The sequence below is a fragment of the Protopterus annectens genome, chromosome 13.part0 (assembly GCF_019279795.1).
Source record: "Protopterus annectens isolate FY-2018-M chromosome 13.part0, PAN1.0, whole genome shotgun sequence".
In the NCBI taxonomy this organism is placed as follows: domain Eukaryota; kingdom Metazoa; phylum Chordata; order Ceratodontiformes; family Protopteridae; genus Protopterus; species Protopterus annectens.
The window spans coordinates 548,204,086-548,221,191 of NC_056747.1; the positions used below are offsets into that span (position 1 = coordinate 548,204,086).

A 17,106-nucleotide genomic window follows, 5' to 3' on the forward strand; every position below is an offset into this window, starting at 1 on the left:
GTTCTGCTGTATCAGTTCCTTGTGCTTGATTCCAAGCACAGAATCTATTCCGTTTGTCAGCATAAGATTTTCTAGTACTAAGCCTTCTGGCATCCAAAATGACATCCATCACAGCTTTACTGAGAGGTGTTGGTTGTATGACTACATGATCAGCCATGCTGCCAGGTTCAGAGTTTGTAGTTGATTGCGCAGGATCTGATTGTTTTGCTGGGACAGTAGCTGTGGTCTTTGAGGCAAGGTACAAGCTGGGTATTGAGACAAGTTCCTTAGGATTGGGTACCAGCATTGGCAGGGCCAGTCTGGGGCAATTACTATCATCTTTGGTTTCTCTTGTCTGACTTTTAGGAGGACCTTGGGGAGAAGAGGCAGAGGAGAAAAGGCGTAAACCGATAGGTTTTTCCAACTGAAGGATAGGGCGTCCCACTTTCCATGCTTGTCTGTGATAAGTCCTTGTGCAGAATCTTTTCAATCGATAATTTTAAGGAGAGACAAATAGATCTATGTCTGGGCTCCCCCATTTCTCTGTTATCGTGCTGAAGACATGTGGATTTAGCTTCCACTCGTGAGGGTCCATAAGGTTTCTGCTTAAATCATCTGCCAGAGTGTTTTGTTTTCCTGGCAGGAATTGAGCTTGAAGATGTATTTGGTAGGTCAAAGCTGTGTTCCACAGTGCCATGGCTAATCTGCAGAGGGGGTATGAGTGTGTGCCCCCTTACTTGTTTATATACCACATGACTGTGGTGTTATCCATCTTTAACAGTAGTTGTCCTGGATGAAGTAAGTCCTTGAAGGCTGTTAGAGATGCTAGCTGTTCAAAATGCCCTTTCTGGTTTGCTATGCAGATGCATTTGTTTTGGTGACCATATGCCCTGAATGCATCTTCCTGCCATGTGGGCACCCCAGGCATAATCTGATGCGTCTTTTGTCATGGTTTGGCTGGCAGGGAGTAGAGTGAATGGCCGTCCCATGTTTTGGTGATATGCCTTTGCCCACCATAGAAACTCCTGTTGCAGGCAGGGAATGAGAGGAATCTTTGTTTCCAGACTGTGAGAATATTGACTCCATAAACTTTTTAGGTATCAGTGAAGTTTCCTCATATGCAGTCTTGCATATGGAATCAGTAGTATGCAGGATGCCATGAAGCCCAGAGCCTGCAGAATTTGTCTTGCAGAAGACTGGGTTTTTGTTGCCATCAGTTTGAAGTAAGCAGTCAGTTGCCTTTGCTTGTCTGGCGTGAGGTAAGCCATCTGGGCAGTGGTATTCAAGCTTGACCCAGGAATGTTATCTTTTGAGAGGGTACCAGTTGTGATTTCTTTTCGTTTACTGTGTACCCTAGGCATGTTAGAAGCCTTTTCACAAACGCCAGGTGTCGAAGAAGAATGTCCTTGTTCTCTGCTTGAATGAGACAGTCGTCCAAGTAAGGATATATTTGTATACTTCTTTGTCTGCAAAATGCAATTACTGGTGCCAGGCACTTTGGCTTATCTACTGCGCCCAGTGTCTTTACAAAGGGCAGAGCAGAGAACTGGTAATGCATTAAGCCAGCCTTGAATGTGAGGTATCGTCTGCACGACTGTTTTATTGGGGAATGCAGGTATGCCTCTTTTAGGTCTAAAGTCACCAGCCAAGGATTCTTGCCCAGCATGGGCAGAAGCTGCTGCAAAGTCAACATTATGAATTTTGGAATGTCCAGGTATGTGTTCAAAATTGATAAATCCAGTATTGGCCGCCAGGCTTTGTCCTTTCTGGGTACCAAGAACAGTCTTGAGTAAAAACCTTGTCCTTTTTCCTGTTCTGGTACTGTCTGAATGGCCCCCATATTCATGAGAGACAACCTATTTCTGTGCCTCTGCCCATTGATTTTTTTGGCAGATCTGACCAGCCATTTGCCACTGGCAGTGTGAGGAAATGGAATCTGTATCCCTGTGATATGATGTTTAGTACCCACTTGTCCTGGGTTATCTGATAATTTTGAGCAAAAAGTGCTAATCTTCCCCCTATGGGTGCTGCCAAAAGATAAGTGCTTGGTGAAGGCAGAGGGAAGTCATTGGGATTGCTTTCTGTAGGTTTGCGCTTTATCTCCTCCAGATTTGGAGGTGGAAGCACCCCATTGCTTTGACCTGTATGAATCTTGCGCCTGGATTTGCCCCTTTGAGCTCTGTCTGACACAGGAAAGGACCAATTTTTGGTAGGCCAGTGTCTACTGAATCTTGGTGGCTGCACTTGTAAGAAGTCTTTAACAGTTTACATAGGCTTAGCCTTTGTCTTCCATTTTCTTTAAAACCTCTTCTGCCTTAATACCAAACAGAGAATCATGCTGTAAAGGTGCATCTAGCAATTTAGCTCTAACATGATCAGGTAAATTTTGTTCCTTTAACCAGGCATGCCTCCTAATCACAGATCCAGTAACTGCGGCCCTGCAGGAGGCCTCTAAGGAATCAAAACCACATTGCAAAGTATGCTTTCCAACTTGTTCAGCTGCATGCAATAATTCCTGCAATTCGTTATTTTCTTCACATTCTGAAATCAACATCATTTTCTGTTTCAGCAATTCCATAACATGTTGTTGGTACTTAAGCATATGAAATTGACAGTCTAAGGCCCTGATTGCCAAGGCTGCAGATGTATAAACCTTTTTTCCCCATCTGTCCAGTGCCCTTGAATCTCTGTCAGAGGGGGTTGGATTTTTTGCTGTTGAGGCCTTAACTCCCTTTGGACCCTGTGAAATAGTTTCAGGATCAGCAGCCGGGTTTCTAAATAAAAAGTTTATGAGAGTCAGGGACCCTGTAATATTTGTAAGGCTTACTGGGAGCTGGAGGTAAGGAGTCAGGGGACAAGCTTGACTCCAAAAATACATCATCCACAATGTTTAAAACAGGGGGAATGGCTAAAGACCTGTGCTGAGGGAGGAGGAGGAAATCCCTGAGCCTTTTTTTTTTTTTATTCTGAGAAGTCTTGACTCTCCCAGTGAAAATGCTCCCTCAAGGTATGCAAGGTTTCTCCAAATGAATAATCCTCAGGAGGAGATGCAGATTGGAATAGACTCCTCAGCATCAGAATCCTCATAGGGAAGTATAGATAATTCCTGATCAGAAGAGGAGTCAGAAGAAATAGAAACCTGATCTGAAGATTCATAAACAGTGTCTTGCCTAGGCCTCTTATCAGGAGGGGGATGGGTACCCCTGATCAAGGTAATAAGGTCTTCGGCCATTTTGATCATCTGTTACTTAGGCATAGAGGACTGTGCACATGGCTCATGTGTCAGTTTTTTAGTTTTAGAAGTTGCTTTTGACTTTGGTTTTGCAGCTGTCGTCGGTTTGATATACAAATGTTGAGGTCTGAATACACCCTCAGAAGCCGGTGCCTGCTCAGTGGCTCTGGATCCATCCGAGGGAGATACATCCGTCAGTCCAATACCTTGAGTATCTTGCGGCATGCCGGACTCCACATGTGTGTTGGTAGAGGCCTGCGACTCAAAGGTAGCGGGTATCCAAGGCTGCAAAAGCGCCTCACTGAGTACCGGCGAACCGGCGACTAGCTTAGGAGAAGCTTCGTTGTCGGTTTTGGATCTCGACTGCCTTTCTCTGTCCTTTTCTTTGCGTTTTTTTATGTACTCCGGTAGTCGGATTGCTATACGACAACATTTCTGGGTAGTTAAATCTGTTTCCAAAATACTTTGATGCAAAAATATACCGACGCTTAATAGTGCATTGGTTAAATCTAGCACAAAACCGATTGCCAGGCACATTGTGATCAGGGCCTAGGCAAGGAATACACTATAAATGGAAATCCTTATGAGGTCTTTGCCTCCCACAAGAAACACAATTATTAAGTTTTTCTGACATCGGTAAAAAGCAAGAAAAAAGTTTCCCCAATAGGGTACTTGAATTTAGTGAAGACTTCGGTTCTGAAACTCAAATTCGAATATTTCAGTAGTTGGCCAACTGGCAAGAAAGACTGAAGAAAATGGCATCAGCTGCATGCTTTATACCCCTGACGACCTGACGTCATGGAAGAGGAGACAGCAACCGACGCAGGACCCAAGACTTTGGAATTCAGGCCGACTGAGAGCAACCTGCCAGCAGATTACCCAAATGTAATGACTGCAACAGTGAAACATGAAGAACATCTGATAGTGCGTGTAGCCTGCTTTGAAGTGTAGGTATCTTCTGCAAGATTCCCTGATTGGGATGTGCAGGTATGCTTCTTTTAAATCTATTGTTGCCAACCAGGCATCTTTGCCTAGCATAGGAAGTAATTGGAAAAGGGTCAGCATCTTGAATTTTGGAATCTCCAAAAAGGTTTTTAGAGCAGACAGGTCCAGGGTAGGATGCCATGAATTGTCTTTTCTGGGTACCAGGAAAAGTCTTGAGTAGAAACCTTGTCCCTTTTCCTCTTGTTGTACCAGCTGAATAGCCCCCATGCTTATGAGAAAAAGTATTTGTTTTTGGACCTCTGCCCACTGATTTGGGGGTAGGTCTGGTCACCCACTTGGTGTTGGCAACGTGTGGAAGTGAAATCTGTATCCCTGGGACACTATATTTAAAACCCATTTGTCCTGGGTAATGAGTTCCCAATTCTTTGCATGAAGAGCAATCTTTCCCCCCAAAGGGGCAGTCAGTTGATAAGTGCTTGGAAACTTTAAAAGGAAGTCAAAGACAGTTTACCATGGGGGGAGTCTTATTATTCCCAGATTTGGGAGTGGAGGCCCCTCACTGCTTAGTTCTGTGTGTCCCCTGGGACTGAAACCTGGGGTTTTTGCTGTCTCTGGGTTTGGCTTGAGAAGGCTTGGAAAGGGCTGGAAAGGAACAATTCTTAGAGGGCCAGTGCCTACTAATTCTAGGAGGCTGAACTTGTAAAAAATCTTTCACAGTTTGCATAGATTTAGCTTTATCTTCCATCTTTTTAAGAACTTCCTCAGCCTTGTTGCCAAACAGGCTGTCCTGACTTAAAGGAGCATTCAACAATTTAGCTTTAACATGATCAGGCAAAGACTGCTCCTTAAGCCAAGCATGCCTTCTGAGCACAGACCCAGTAACAGCAGCCCTGCAAGAGGCCTCTAATGAATCAAAAACCACATTGCAAAGTATGTTTTCTAACTTGCAGAATGCATTGAATTCTGTAATTCTTTATTTTCCACACAGTCACGAATCATAATTTTCTGTTTAAGCAGTCCAATAACATGTTGCTGATACTTTAACATATGAAACTGGCAGTTTAAAGCCCTAATGGCCAAGGTTGCAGAAGTGTAAACGTTCTTACCCCATCTATCCAGCACCCTGGAGTCTCTATCAGAAGGGGTAGGACTTCTAACAGTAGAAGCCTTAATGCCCTTGGGCCCCTGTAAAATAGTCTCTGGATCTGCAACAGAATTTTTAAAAAGGAATTTGTGGGACCTCAGGGACCTTGTAGTATCGGTCAGGTTTTCTGGGAGCAGGAGACAGGGTATCAGGGGCCAAACTAGATTCCGAAAAAGCATCATCAACAATATCTAGCACAGGAGGAATAGCTAAAGGCCTATGCTGAGGTAGGAGAAGGAAATCCCTAAGCCTCTTTTTTGAATCCGAAAAATCCTGGCTTTCCCAGTGGAAATGCTCCCTTAGAGTATGTAAGGTTTCCCCAAAAGAAAAATCCTCAGGAGGGGAAGCAGAGGGAATGGAGTCCTCTGCATCAGAATCTTCATAAGTAGGTAAGGGCAAATCCAGATCATCAGAATAATCAGAAACAGAATCCTGACCAGAAGATTCATAATCAACTTCAGTCCTAGGCATCTTAGAAGGGGGGTGGGGTTGGCTACCCCTGATTAGAGTTATTAGATCTTCAGCCATCCTTATCATTTGTTTTTTAGGCATAGAGGCCTGAGCATGTGGCCTGGGCGTCGTTTTTTTAGGCATGGATTGAGATTTAGGCCCAAGTAAAGAAGGAGGCATTGGTTTAATATGCAAGTCCATAGGCCTGACTACAATCTCAGAAGCCGGTGCCTGCACAGCGGCTCCGGAGCCATCCAAAGTAGAGCCATCTGCGGGTTCCATAGTTGAAGCATCTCGCGGCATACCGGACTCTGAATGGGTCTCAGTAGAGACCTGCGAATCAGAAGTAGCGGGTATCAGGGGCTGCAAAAGCACATCACTGAGTACCAGTGAACTGGCGACTGGCTTAGGAGAAGCATCATCGCAGTTTTGAACCTCGGCATCCTGTCGCTGTCTTTATCTTTGCGTTTTTTCGGAATCCCGGTAGTCAGATGGTTAACCAACAACATTTCTGGATAATTAAACCGAGAACCGAAATATTTAGTGGCGAAAATATACCAATGACAGATAGTGCGCTGATTAAATAAAGCACAAAACCGACAGCAAGGTACGTCGTGGTCAGGGCCTAGGCAAGGAATACAGTACGAATGAAAATTTTTATGAGGTATTTGCTTTCCACAAGTAATGCAATTATTAACTTTTACTGACATCAGTAAGGGGCAAGAAAAAAAGTTTCCCCAATGGGGTACTTAGCTATAGTTGAAGACTTCGGTTCTGAAACTCAAAAACAAAAATTTCAGGAGCCGGCCGACCAGCACTTGCAAACTGCTTCTGCTTCAGGCACCGCATGGCAAGAAAGACTGATGTAATGGCGTTGGCTGCATGTTTTCTACCCCTGATGACCTGACGTCATGGAAGAAATGACAGGAACCGATGCAGGACCCAAGACTTTGTTAATCAGACCGACTGAGGGCTACCTGCAAGCAGATAACCCAAATGTAATGACTGCAACAGTGAAACACAAAGAACATCCAGAGTTGAGGAGATCCCCGGGTCGGATTCAGCCTAGACTTGGCCAGGGGCTCGACCACAGAAGAGCGGTCAGGGGACCTTTTCCTGGGCCTGTCCTGTTCCTTAGCCCATGTCTTTTCCCCATCCCCAGACTTCTTGGTGGGAGGTTGAGTCCCAGAAGCTGTGGCTGGGGAGGAAGTAGAAGCCTAAGGAGTCCCTTCAGAATCAACTTGTTCCTCCTGTCGAACAAAGCGCAGGGATTGAAACCTGCACAGATCAAACAGGAGGTTTCTAGGTGTTCTACACCCAGACAAACAATGCACAGAGTGTGTCCCTCAGAAGGGGGAAGCTTATGGCCACACACTGTACATTTCCTAAAGCCTGCCCTAGGAGGTTCAGCCATGAGTAGAGGAACACTCACTCAAGCACACACACAACAGGGAAAAAGGAAAGGCAGAAAAGAGGAGAAGAGAGGTTTTTTTTTTGAATGATTTAAAGAACTGACGCGAAGCGCACAGGGATAGGGTGGAAAAAGAGATAGTAAGGACACTAAGGAGGAAGAAAGACAGGAAAAAGATTTACCAAAAAGGTCTAAACTTTCACTAAAGGAAGCTTGGAGTTGTAACCATGATGCTGTTTCTCACGAGCGGCAAACAGGATCTGAGGGGAGGAGGGAGACAGGGGCATTATGGGTAGGGGAGGAGCTTGGATCTGATGCTGGGGTATGCGGCTGAGTCTGATCTGCGCCGGATCCGGGTCCCACAGGTTGAAGACCAAATGAAAACAACTTCAGATCATTCTTTTCCTGTATCAAAGCCTTCTTTGTCTGCATCCTTATATCAATCCAAAGAAAACCAGTTTCTTCAGCAGGCCAAAATATTCTTTCATTGATAGGATAGTCTTAACTTTTTCTGCTGTTAGCCATTTCCCTTTTCACTTGAATATCTGTGCACATTCAACTGTTTAGGATACTTCAATAAGCCTCTATTGTTAATGCTACTTGTTACACAAACATTCAGAAGTATAATACGTTTTGTTCCACACAAGCACGTTCTGTTAACCAATGCATATTTCTCTTCTGCACTTGCGGATGCTATGTAGCATGCTATTTCTAAAAATATTGCACTGTTGTTATGATTACCAAACCTCTGTTACAGTGAAGGAAAACATTATACCAAATTACATATTACTATCAAATCTATGTTATTACTATGAGGAAAACAAGTTTTTACCTATATAATTCTATCACTACCCACAAAATGACTTACAGTAATCAAACCCTGTCTCTTGGTTACACCTTAATAAAAATACACTAGAATGTTCAGTCCCTTGTCTGGTTCCCACCCTATACACGTCTTCAATACTACCTTTCACAAAATTCACATTAGATCATCCAGCAGAATAATACTTATACAATTAATAATGGTGTAATATGCTACAATTTAAAAATATTAGCAAAGCGCATACACAGTCTGTCACTTACCACTATCACCCTGCACCAATACACTATGGAAAAACAAGCAACATTCGACTCCACTAGGATGGCAAAAGCAAGCAATCTAACTACAAACACTAATTATTTCATACAAGTAAACTTTTAGTCTTACATGTTTTTCTTTTTCTCCTATGTCTAGTCACCAACTACCATATCCCACTTTATTACACTATTACCCTCCCACTCCCACACAAGCATTTTATCTAAAACAGTACAATAATCTCCCAGATATTCAATTCTAACACCATATACCTGTTAATTCTTAAACATCTCCCAACAAAACCAACATATGGAATTAAACAAGCCAGAATATCCAGACCATACTGCACAAACCTAAACACCAGCATAAGCGTAAACACACATTATTTCTAACATGTGGAGACATTCACCCTAACCTAGGACCTGCCATACATAATAAAGTCATTAGCACTCCTAATACACCTTTCTGAGGCATCCCCAGTAGAGTTTAACTATATCATATAAATGTCCATAGTATGCAGAATAAAACAGATGTGCATAGCAGAACACCTATGTATACTTGCAACATAACAGCAGTAATGGAAACCTGGATTAAATCACACACAATCAAAACAATACTGTCTCCTGATTACATTTGTCTACAATGATAATACCAGCTAAAAGGTAGTGGAGTAGCTATTACATATTCAAAGCTTTTAACCTTACTTTATGCATTCAGCATATATACCAAGCATCAATAATGTTGAAATCCACACCTCTGAACTATCCAGGTTTTCACAGAATGCCCAGATTTTTGATCTTTTCCTCATACAATTTGTGTTTTCTGGAAAATCATAAAGGTTTGAAGATATTAAATGACAAAATATGCTAACACAACACCTTTTATAGTAGCAACTTACTAAGTTTATATGAGCAATATTTAAAATCGGTCCTCATTTTTGGGCCTCTGACCCCTACTATTTTTTCATTTTGTCCAGATGTCTATGTTGAGAGGTATGTTGAAATCCTAGTAATTAGACTTAAGTCACAAAAACAATATGTATAGCAACATTCTACAAACCTCCTACTGCAGACAAATCAGTGGCATAGGACATAATAATCTGGCTAATTATAAATACATCTCTATACTAAATTGCCCAACAATACTCATTTTAATTCACCATATGGATTAACACTACTACTGCAGACTTCATGGACAGATAAAATACTTAGTGTGAAAAAATAGTATTTTTGACTGGATACTGACAACAGATTCCAATGAAATTACCCATGAAGGAATTAATACATGACTTCACAGAAATATCCAATATAACGAAAAAATCCAAGAAATCACACTCTTCAAGAAACTGCAGTCCCAAAATCTGGAAACAATACTACGTTGCTACCTTGCATAAAAAGGTGGCAAATCTAGAACTAGCAAACTGCAGACCTAAATTACTTTCCACCCTTAGTATGGGATTTAGGCCAGGCTACAGCACAGAAACAGTATTACTGCCTTTCATACACTGCATTCATTAAGGACGAAATCAAGGTGAAATGCTTGCATCCCTACTTTTAGACCTATCCAAAGCATTTCATACAGTTTCACATCCCACACTTCAAGGAACTGAGCTTCATATACAGTAGAATCAATTGGTTTAAAAGTTATCTTAGCCACCGAGCACAGTGTGTATGCTGGGCAGATGAGCTGTCAACCCCCAATAACAAACATGAGGTGTGTCACGAGGTTCGATATTGGGACCTTTACTCTTTAATATATTTAAAACATAAAATGCATGCAGATCCTCACCTAGCAAATCTAATCTAATATGCTGCTCCAAGATAACCTACAGCATTCCTTTACAAAAACTGAAAGCTGGCTAGCCCAATTTAAATTACTAGTAAATCCAAAGGAAACTAAACTGGCATTTCACCTCCAAATTATCAATTACTACAACTTAAATGATCAGTCAAGAATATTAGAAATGAGCGAGTGTAAAATATAAAGCCACTGAGAACAGATTAAGATTCAATCAGCACTTCCAATACGCAATTAAAAAAAAAAAAACTAGGACTACTTTATGAAGTCAAACCTTTCTTTATCAGAACATGCTTGTAAGACTACAGCCTATATGCCTCCACTTCAGGCTGCCAACTTTTCAAATGCCCAAAGTAGACATTTTTTGTAGAAACATGAGATTTTGCAGCACAAAATATTCCCACAACCACTGCAGACTAAAAGCATATTCATGTTGCATTTGTGTTGCTTATGCTATTTCATACAACATTTAAGTTTTTCAGATTCAAAGTAAGTGTTTTATGCAACTATTAAAGAAAACGTGGGAAACATTTTTGTCCTAAAAATCTCAGGTCGTTTGCCATTTTTAGTCCCCCCCCCACAGGACACAACTGTCCATACAGGGACTGCCCCTTGCAAAGAGGGACAGGTGGTAACCCTGGCCTCACCAGTTTTGTCTAACCCTACATTCTTCTCAGCTAGCCAAACTGGAGAAATCTTATAATAAATAAGACAGGTTTGTAGGTATCCACATTAACCAAATACATCAATGTCTTCCACGTCAGTCCCTTAAATGGCTGGAGATACTTAACTTACTGGCCTACAATCACATTAAGACTGCCCACAATATTCTCTATATCCCAGACAGATGCCCTGGCACCAGCCACCCAATAAAGTGGTAATCATTCCACAGAAAACCAAGTTCACTGGACTAACATTTATTACATTCTCAGCAACCAAAAAATAACAGTGACTGTCTATATTATGCATTTATTGATAAACTATGGAACTCTACTCTCTCCCAACAAACATCAGATGCATCTCATCTCCTCTGCAATTTTAAATCCTGTGCCAACACTATTACTAAATCTCCTCCTTATGCAGACAAAACTAGTAAATATCATAAAATCCTCACACTCGTTCACTGGTTGACAGATCTCAAGTGAATAACTCTTTAGATGAAATATGAAACTATCAACCATGAACCTTTGCATGCACCTCATCTGCTGAATACTAAAATTTCAATGTGAGACTATACATAAACTGTGAAATAATACTGAATGTTCTACAGATATGCATAATTTTAGCATGAGTCAGTCCTGTTATCACATGCTAATTGCCAGGCAAATGAATGCAGTTTTTATTTTAAAGTTTAAAACATTGTGTCCTGAAGGTCTTAATGAAGATTTTAACTGGAGAATGCTTGTTAATTGAATAATTGTGCTTTTAGCATTCATTATATTAATTGATTTAATTAGTGTTTATGTATATATACTTGATCAGAGTTTAGTTTCTTTGTACTCCTTGAAGGCTCAGGCCGAGACGTCAGAGGATATTTTCTTTGGAATAAATTGCTATTTAGAGGATCTTGCTGCTGTTGTTTTTTCTGTTTGGTTTGGTCCTGGTTGTTTTATAAATGAATGCAATATGCAGCTTTTCTCTTTGGGTTGCTGTTGAAAAAGGGCTTTGCAAAGTCAGACATTCTCATTAATCAAAGGCAAACAAAGTAAATAAATAAAACTGATACCTTAATTTTGAAATCTCTGACCAAAATCTTCTCCTTTCTCTGCTGGTCTTTTTCATCTTTCTTTGCCTGAGCCCGCTTCTTCTGCTCCGCAAATAGGGCTGCAAGGTTTTCATCAAGGGACATCATGGCTTCATCATCTAAGTCCTCTTCATCACTAGCCTCATCTTCTCTGGGCTTTGAGATGGAAGCACAAGTAAAATGTAATTTGAAGTTAAATCAGTTATTTAAGTGTGAATCTTTATCAACATCATAACAAATCAAATAATCAGCCTATTTACAAATACAAGTCTTTTCAGTACAGCAAGATTAGATGGTCACCTTTTCAGTGATGGCTTTTGATGGCTTTTCAGTGGGTGGCTAATTAAGAGAACGGGAAGCAGAGGACCAAATTAAGGAACAAAGCTGAACACTTGCAGAACAAAGACGGCTACCTTCCTAGGACATTTGTGCCCACCTAGGAGATTCTAACAGTGCCCAAGCAGACGGCTTTATCTGTACTTGTATGCATGCTTTTGCAGTTTGACCTTAATCACTATGCTGGGTTATTCTAGCTGAAAGAAGGCTTTAAAGGGAAAACCCAATACTTATCTGTTCAGAAACTCTTGTTGGCCCAGTGGTAGTGACACCAGCACAATATGCTACAGATTGTGGGTTTGAGTCCCAAGATTAAAATTATCCTTCACATCTAGGATTCTAACAGTGCCTAAGGGGTGAGCTTTGTGTGTGTGTGTGTGTGTGTGTGTGTGTGTGTGTGTGTGTGTGTGTGTGTGTGTGTGGTGGAACAAAGTTGTTTTAGAGAACTTCAAGAGCAAAAAATATCCCATCACTTTTCATTTATTTAATTCTGGTTACTGATGGCAAAATATAGCATATTGCAGCTCACATAAGGGAAGTGCAGTTTTGTGAGGCTCCTGTTAGAACAGTACATTTCATTGTCATAACATCAGTAATTCATTAGTTATAAGGTATAATCCACAAGTAGGCACTCTAACGCTACCACCACTGAAGTTCATCTCTGCCTGTTTGTCAAATATTCTATCCTAATTTGCCCACCAATACATATGAAAAGTATCTAAGCCTGCGACTAGTGGTCAACACAAAAAAATAAATTAAAATATCTATATATATATATATATATATATATATATATAAAATAGATATACATACACACACACACATATATATATATATATATAGATCCTCTTCTAATACTCGATTGGCCATATCATCAAATTTCATTTTTGCAAGACAAAAATTGCAAAAACGAAATACCCGAATGGCAAAATTTTCCCAGGGCAAGTAAACACTTGCCCAACATACCTTTTCTACACTGTAGTTCGATCCCAGAGTTGGTAATATATAGTTAGTGGGGGTGGTTTGCCCCCACACTGGGGGGTGTGGGGGTATAGCTTCCCACCTAGGTGGGATTTATTTACTCCGGTGTGTGTTTTGTTGAAGTTTGGGGAAGTGTTTACTTGCTCTGGAAAATATTTGCCTTTCAGATATTTCATTTTCATGATTTTCATCTCGCGAAAATGAAAGTCAATGATATGGCCGTTTGAGTATTAGAAGTAGATCCATATACGTTAACACATATATAGATCATCCTCTGTCCTACCTACAAGCTGGGCAGCAATATACAGAGAAGCCTCTCTCAGTAAAACATAATATATGGAATTCTTTCTAGTAAACATAAAAAAATCTGTGCTCAACATACTACTTGACCTACAAGAAGCTCCTCTTGCAGTGCTCAGTGTTGAGACTTCCCTTTCTAAGAGTCAGATTGCAGGCTTAACTTCTCGCATTTTGTAGCTCCTGCACTCTGCTCCTTTTAGCTTACACAGCGGCATCATGCGTTAGGCATGAGGACAAATGCAGTCCCTGTGTTAAGTCACACCCACAAATGACACAGCAGCACACCTATAAAGATAACATGAAAGCCTGGCAAAATCATACAGTTTCTTGACTTGCAAGAAAATCTCTCTATTAAAGTCAGGCAGAGAAGTCGTTCAGATGCAATGGGAATGGGTAGAGAGGAATAAATACTCACTACAGAGGATTTCTCCCCCCAGGATCAAACATACAGTGAGTACACATATGTTAAATGACTTTGAAGATCCCCTGGAGTATATCACTGCTGGGAAGAATCTCAAGCAAGACCTTCAAAGGAATCTTTTCAGGGTGGAAGAGGCACTCGGAACAACACATGTGAAAGCACTGAATTTTCAAAGAATGCCAAAATCTTGGAATCACAGTACAAATAGAGGTGCTTGACAAAGATAAGTGATGACCAAGTGGATGCAGCACAAATATCTTTACATGATACTTGCCTAAGGGTGATTAATTCTTTTAGGGAAAAAAATCAAGTAACCAGCAATCCATCTGGAAAATAACTTCTCAGCTACAACCAGACCATCTTTCTGCAGAGCAGGAGGGACATATGACTGGTTGATTTGCCTGAACTCGTGCACATACTTATGGTTAAATTGTAACTGATGGTGCGCAACACAGGTTCGGAAAGCCCTCCCCCTGAATTATGCCCTGTAAAGAAAGGGAAAATGGATGGCCTGATTAAGTGACTGTTCTGAAACCACTTTCAGCAAGAAATGTGGGTTAATCCTAAAGTACACTCATTTCCTTTCATAGACTAAGCAGGGTTCTTTATCTTGTATATAAGGGCCTATAACATTAAGATCCTGTAAATGAAAACAAAGGAATCCAAGGACAAAATAAACATTTTCCACATATGCTAAATCAGACAGTTCAAAAATGTGACAAGCAAGCCTATCAGTCATGGTGTTCTACTCCCAGGAAAGGGAAGAGTTATTTACTAATGTAATCCTTTAAAGAACTACCTACCAGATATGTATAAGACCATGGTTCTATCATCTACAAGGTCATAATATACCACAATGACAGAAACATGCATCATGGTTGTGGCATAAGTGAATCCGAGGCAACCATGTGTCTAAGTTAGGGAAGAACCCCCTGCAGACTTTTGCAATAAGGGTGGGGGGCACCACTCTATCCAAATCCTCTTCCCCCTAACAGCTTCACTCACTTCTGATAATGCCAAAGGGAGGTTCAACAAAATCAGAAGATCAAGTGAAGCAGCCATTTGGGAGATGATGAGGCAGGTAGACAAATCAGCTGGGGTTCCATCTAAGGGGGCCTCCACTGGCTTTCAATGAGATGTGATTCCCCCTACTAGCAAGGGGCTGAGAACCTGTGACTATTCTTCAAAGACTAAGGCGTAAGAAGGTGGGCTTTTTTCTGTAATTTTTTTTTTAAAAGGAGCAGAGTCAGATGGAATGAAAACGCATAAAAGAATTTTCCCAACAGCTGCAGAGAGAATGTGCCTACCACCAGCTCCACCACTACATGCTGAACCAAGCTCACAAGCATGGCAGACAGGATTTTTTTTTTGTGTGGGAGTGGGGCTGCTTCATTACAAAGAAAATATGGCAAAATAATGGGTAATTAGCAGGGCAGATAAAATATTGCATGATAACTATAAGAATCAGCCAGAGAAGGTTAGTAAAGATTGGGAAGAGTGAATGGAGCAATGGGAGAACATCCATATGGCATAAAGTCCAGAAGAGTTTAGGATTTTTGCTTGGAAGTGTTTGCGTAAGTATTTTTATACCCCAAGCAGACTTTAGAGAATTTTTTTCTCACAAGGACAGAAAATGCAGGTGGAATGGAAAAAGAGAAATCTAATTGGGAACATGTTTTTTGATAATGTAACACGTTGGCAGATTTTAAAAATTCCCTATAGAGTACTTTTGTCAGAAACTTTGGGGGAAAAATTATTGCAACTAACAAAATGATTCATTTCAGCTAGGATATAGGATCTGTATTGCCCAGACACAGTAAGGCCTTTCTAAGTTTAATGCTACTGGCTGCCAAAAAAGCAATCATCACAAAATGGAAATCACCTCACCACCTCTGTCTAACGTACAGAGCCATGTCCAACCCAGAACTGTTGAACATGCTCCATCTTAGCAAAACCAAATCTACTCAAGCTACACGCTCTAGGGATATAAACCTCAGCATAACAATGAATAGAACATGGAGGTTTAGCGCTTTCATCTAGGTAACTAGACTTCCTCAGAACAATCATACTAATAACTATATACAAATTCTTACAAGTTTTTATATCTGCATAGGGAATGTTAATATTGTATGATGAGATGTTATAAACGTGTTTTATACAGGACATTTTGGAAAGAAAATCCTTTTTATATTTACTATATTCTATAGGAAGTTGCCTTGCAAAAAGCATTTACAGTTTTGTCTCAATTTTTAAATACATAAATATATGACAATTTGTGTAAGTCATATTGCACATTGTCAGTTTTTAAGCATGTGTTTTTAATGACAAAATGATAGATATAAATGTATTATATGTATTTATTTTTAATTGGAAGTGTATTTGCATATGAAATTAAATAATTGAAGTAAAAGGGCGGGCTCTTGGGTATATAATGGGGTGAATCATTAGTATGATTGTTCTGAGGAAGTCTAGTTACCTAGATGAAAGCGCTAAACCTCCTTGTTCATCTTCGTTTGGTTAAGAAATAAAGGAAACTATTGTTTGGATTCGTGCTGTCCTGTTATTTGGTGCCTTGTGCATTACATTCGAGTTGTGCAGTTGATACAGGACAACAATTTTCTTAATGAATAGAACATGCTGGAGGGATAGATTCCCTTCGCAGAGACTTCCCTTACTATGGAACAGGGCCCCAATCTACATAAGACAGAGCCCCTCACTATCACTCTTCAAGAGGAACCTGGATGAGTAGATGGGTAACAGAAAGTTCACACCGGGGATTACACCAACAGGACTACTAGATAGGGGCCAAGGATACTAGCTGCTAGTACAAGGGTCTCGGAAACTACTAAAGGGGTGGTGAATACCACACAATGTGGCTGGGCTAATGTATGCCTTTGGGCAGATAGCCCAGTACCAACCTATGAACCTATAAAATCTAAGTCAACTGTAACTGAGGTATTGGAAAAGGGAAGGAAAAATTACTCAGAAATAAACTGGAAGGAACACGCACCAGAATAATGTTCACAAGGAGTAGTGAAATTTAATGGAAGGCACTGGCCAATTTATGTAATGCTGGAGTGAATAAAAATTGTTACAAAGAATACATATGCATACTGAATGAACATAACAGAAGAAATGTTACTGTGTTTCATTTTTTTTTTTTTTGCTTGGTGAATATATAGCTCTGTCATTTTTAAAACTGTCCGAGAGAGAGAATGAGGCAGTAGGGGCCTCCATTACCTTAAGGTCCAGAAAAGGGCTACAAATGCAGCCGAATGGCTCCATCAGCTG

At 40.6% G+C, this 17,106-nt stretch overlaps 1 protein-coding gene across 2 annotated transcripts in view; it reads right to left on the reverse strand.

Moving 5' to 3' along the window:
- MYBBP1A (MYB binding protein 1a) overlaps nt 1-17,106 on the reverse strand; it is a 1,224,315-nt gene that overhangs the window by 451,360 nt on the left and 755,849 nt on the right. For both annotated transcript variants that reach the window (XM_044054196.1, XM_044054197.1), the window contains one exon: nt 11,760-11,933. In XM_044054196.1, coding sequence (XP_043910131.1) covers nt 11,760-11,933 — 174 coding nt within the window. The remainder of the gene's footprint in view (nt 1-11,759; nt 11,934-17,106) is intronic.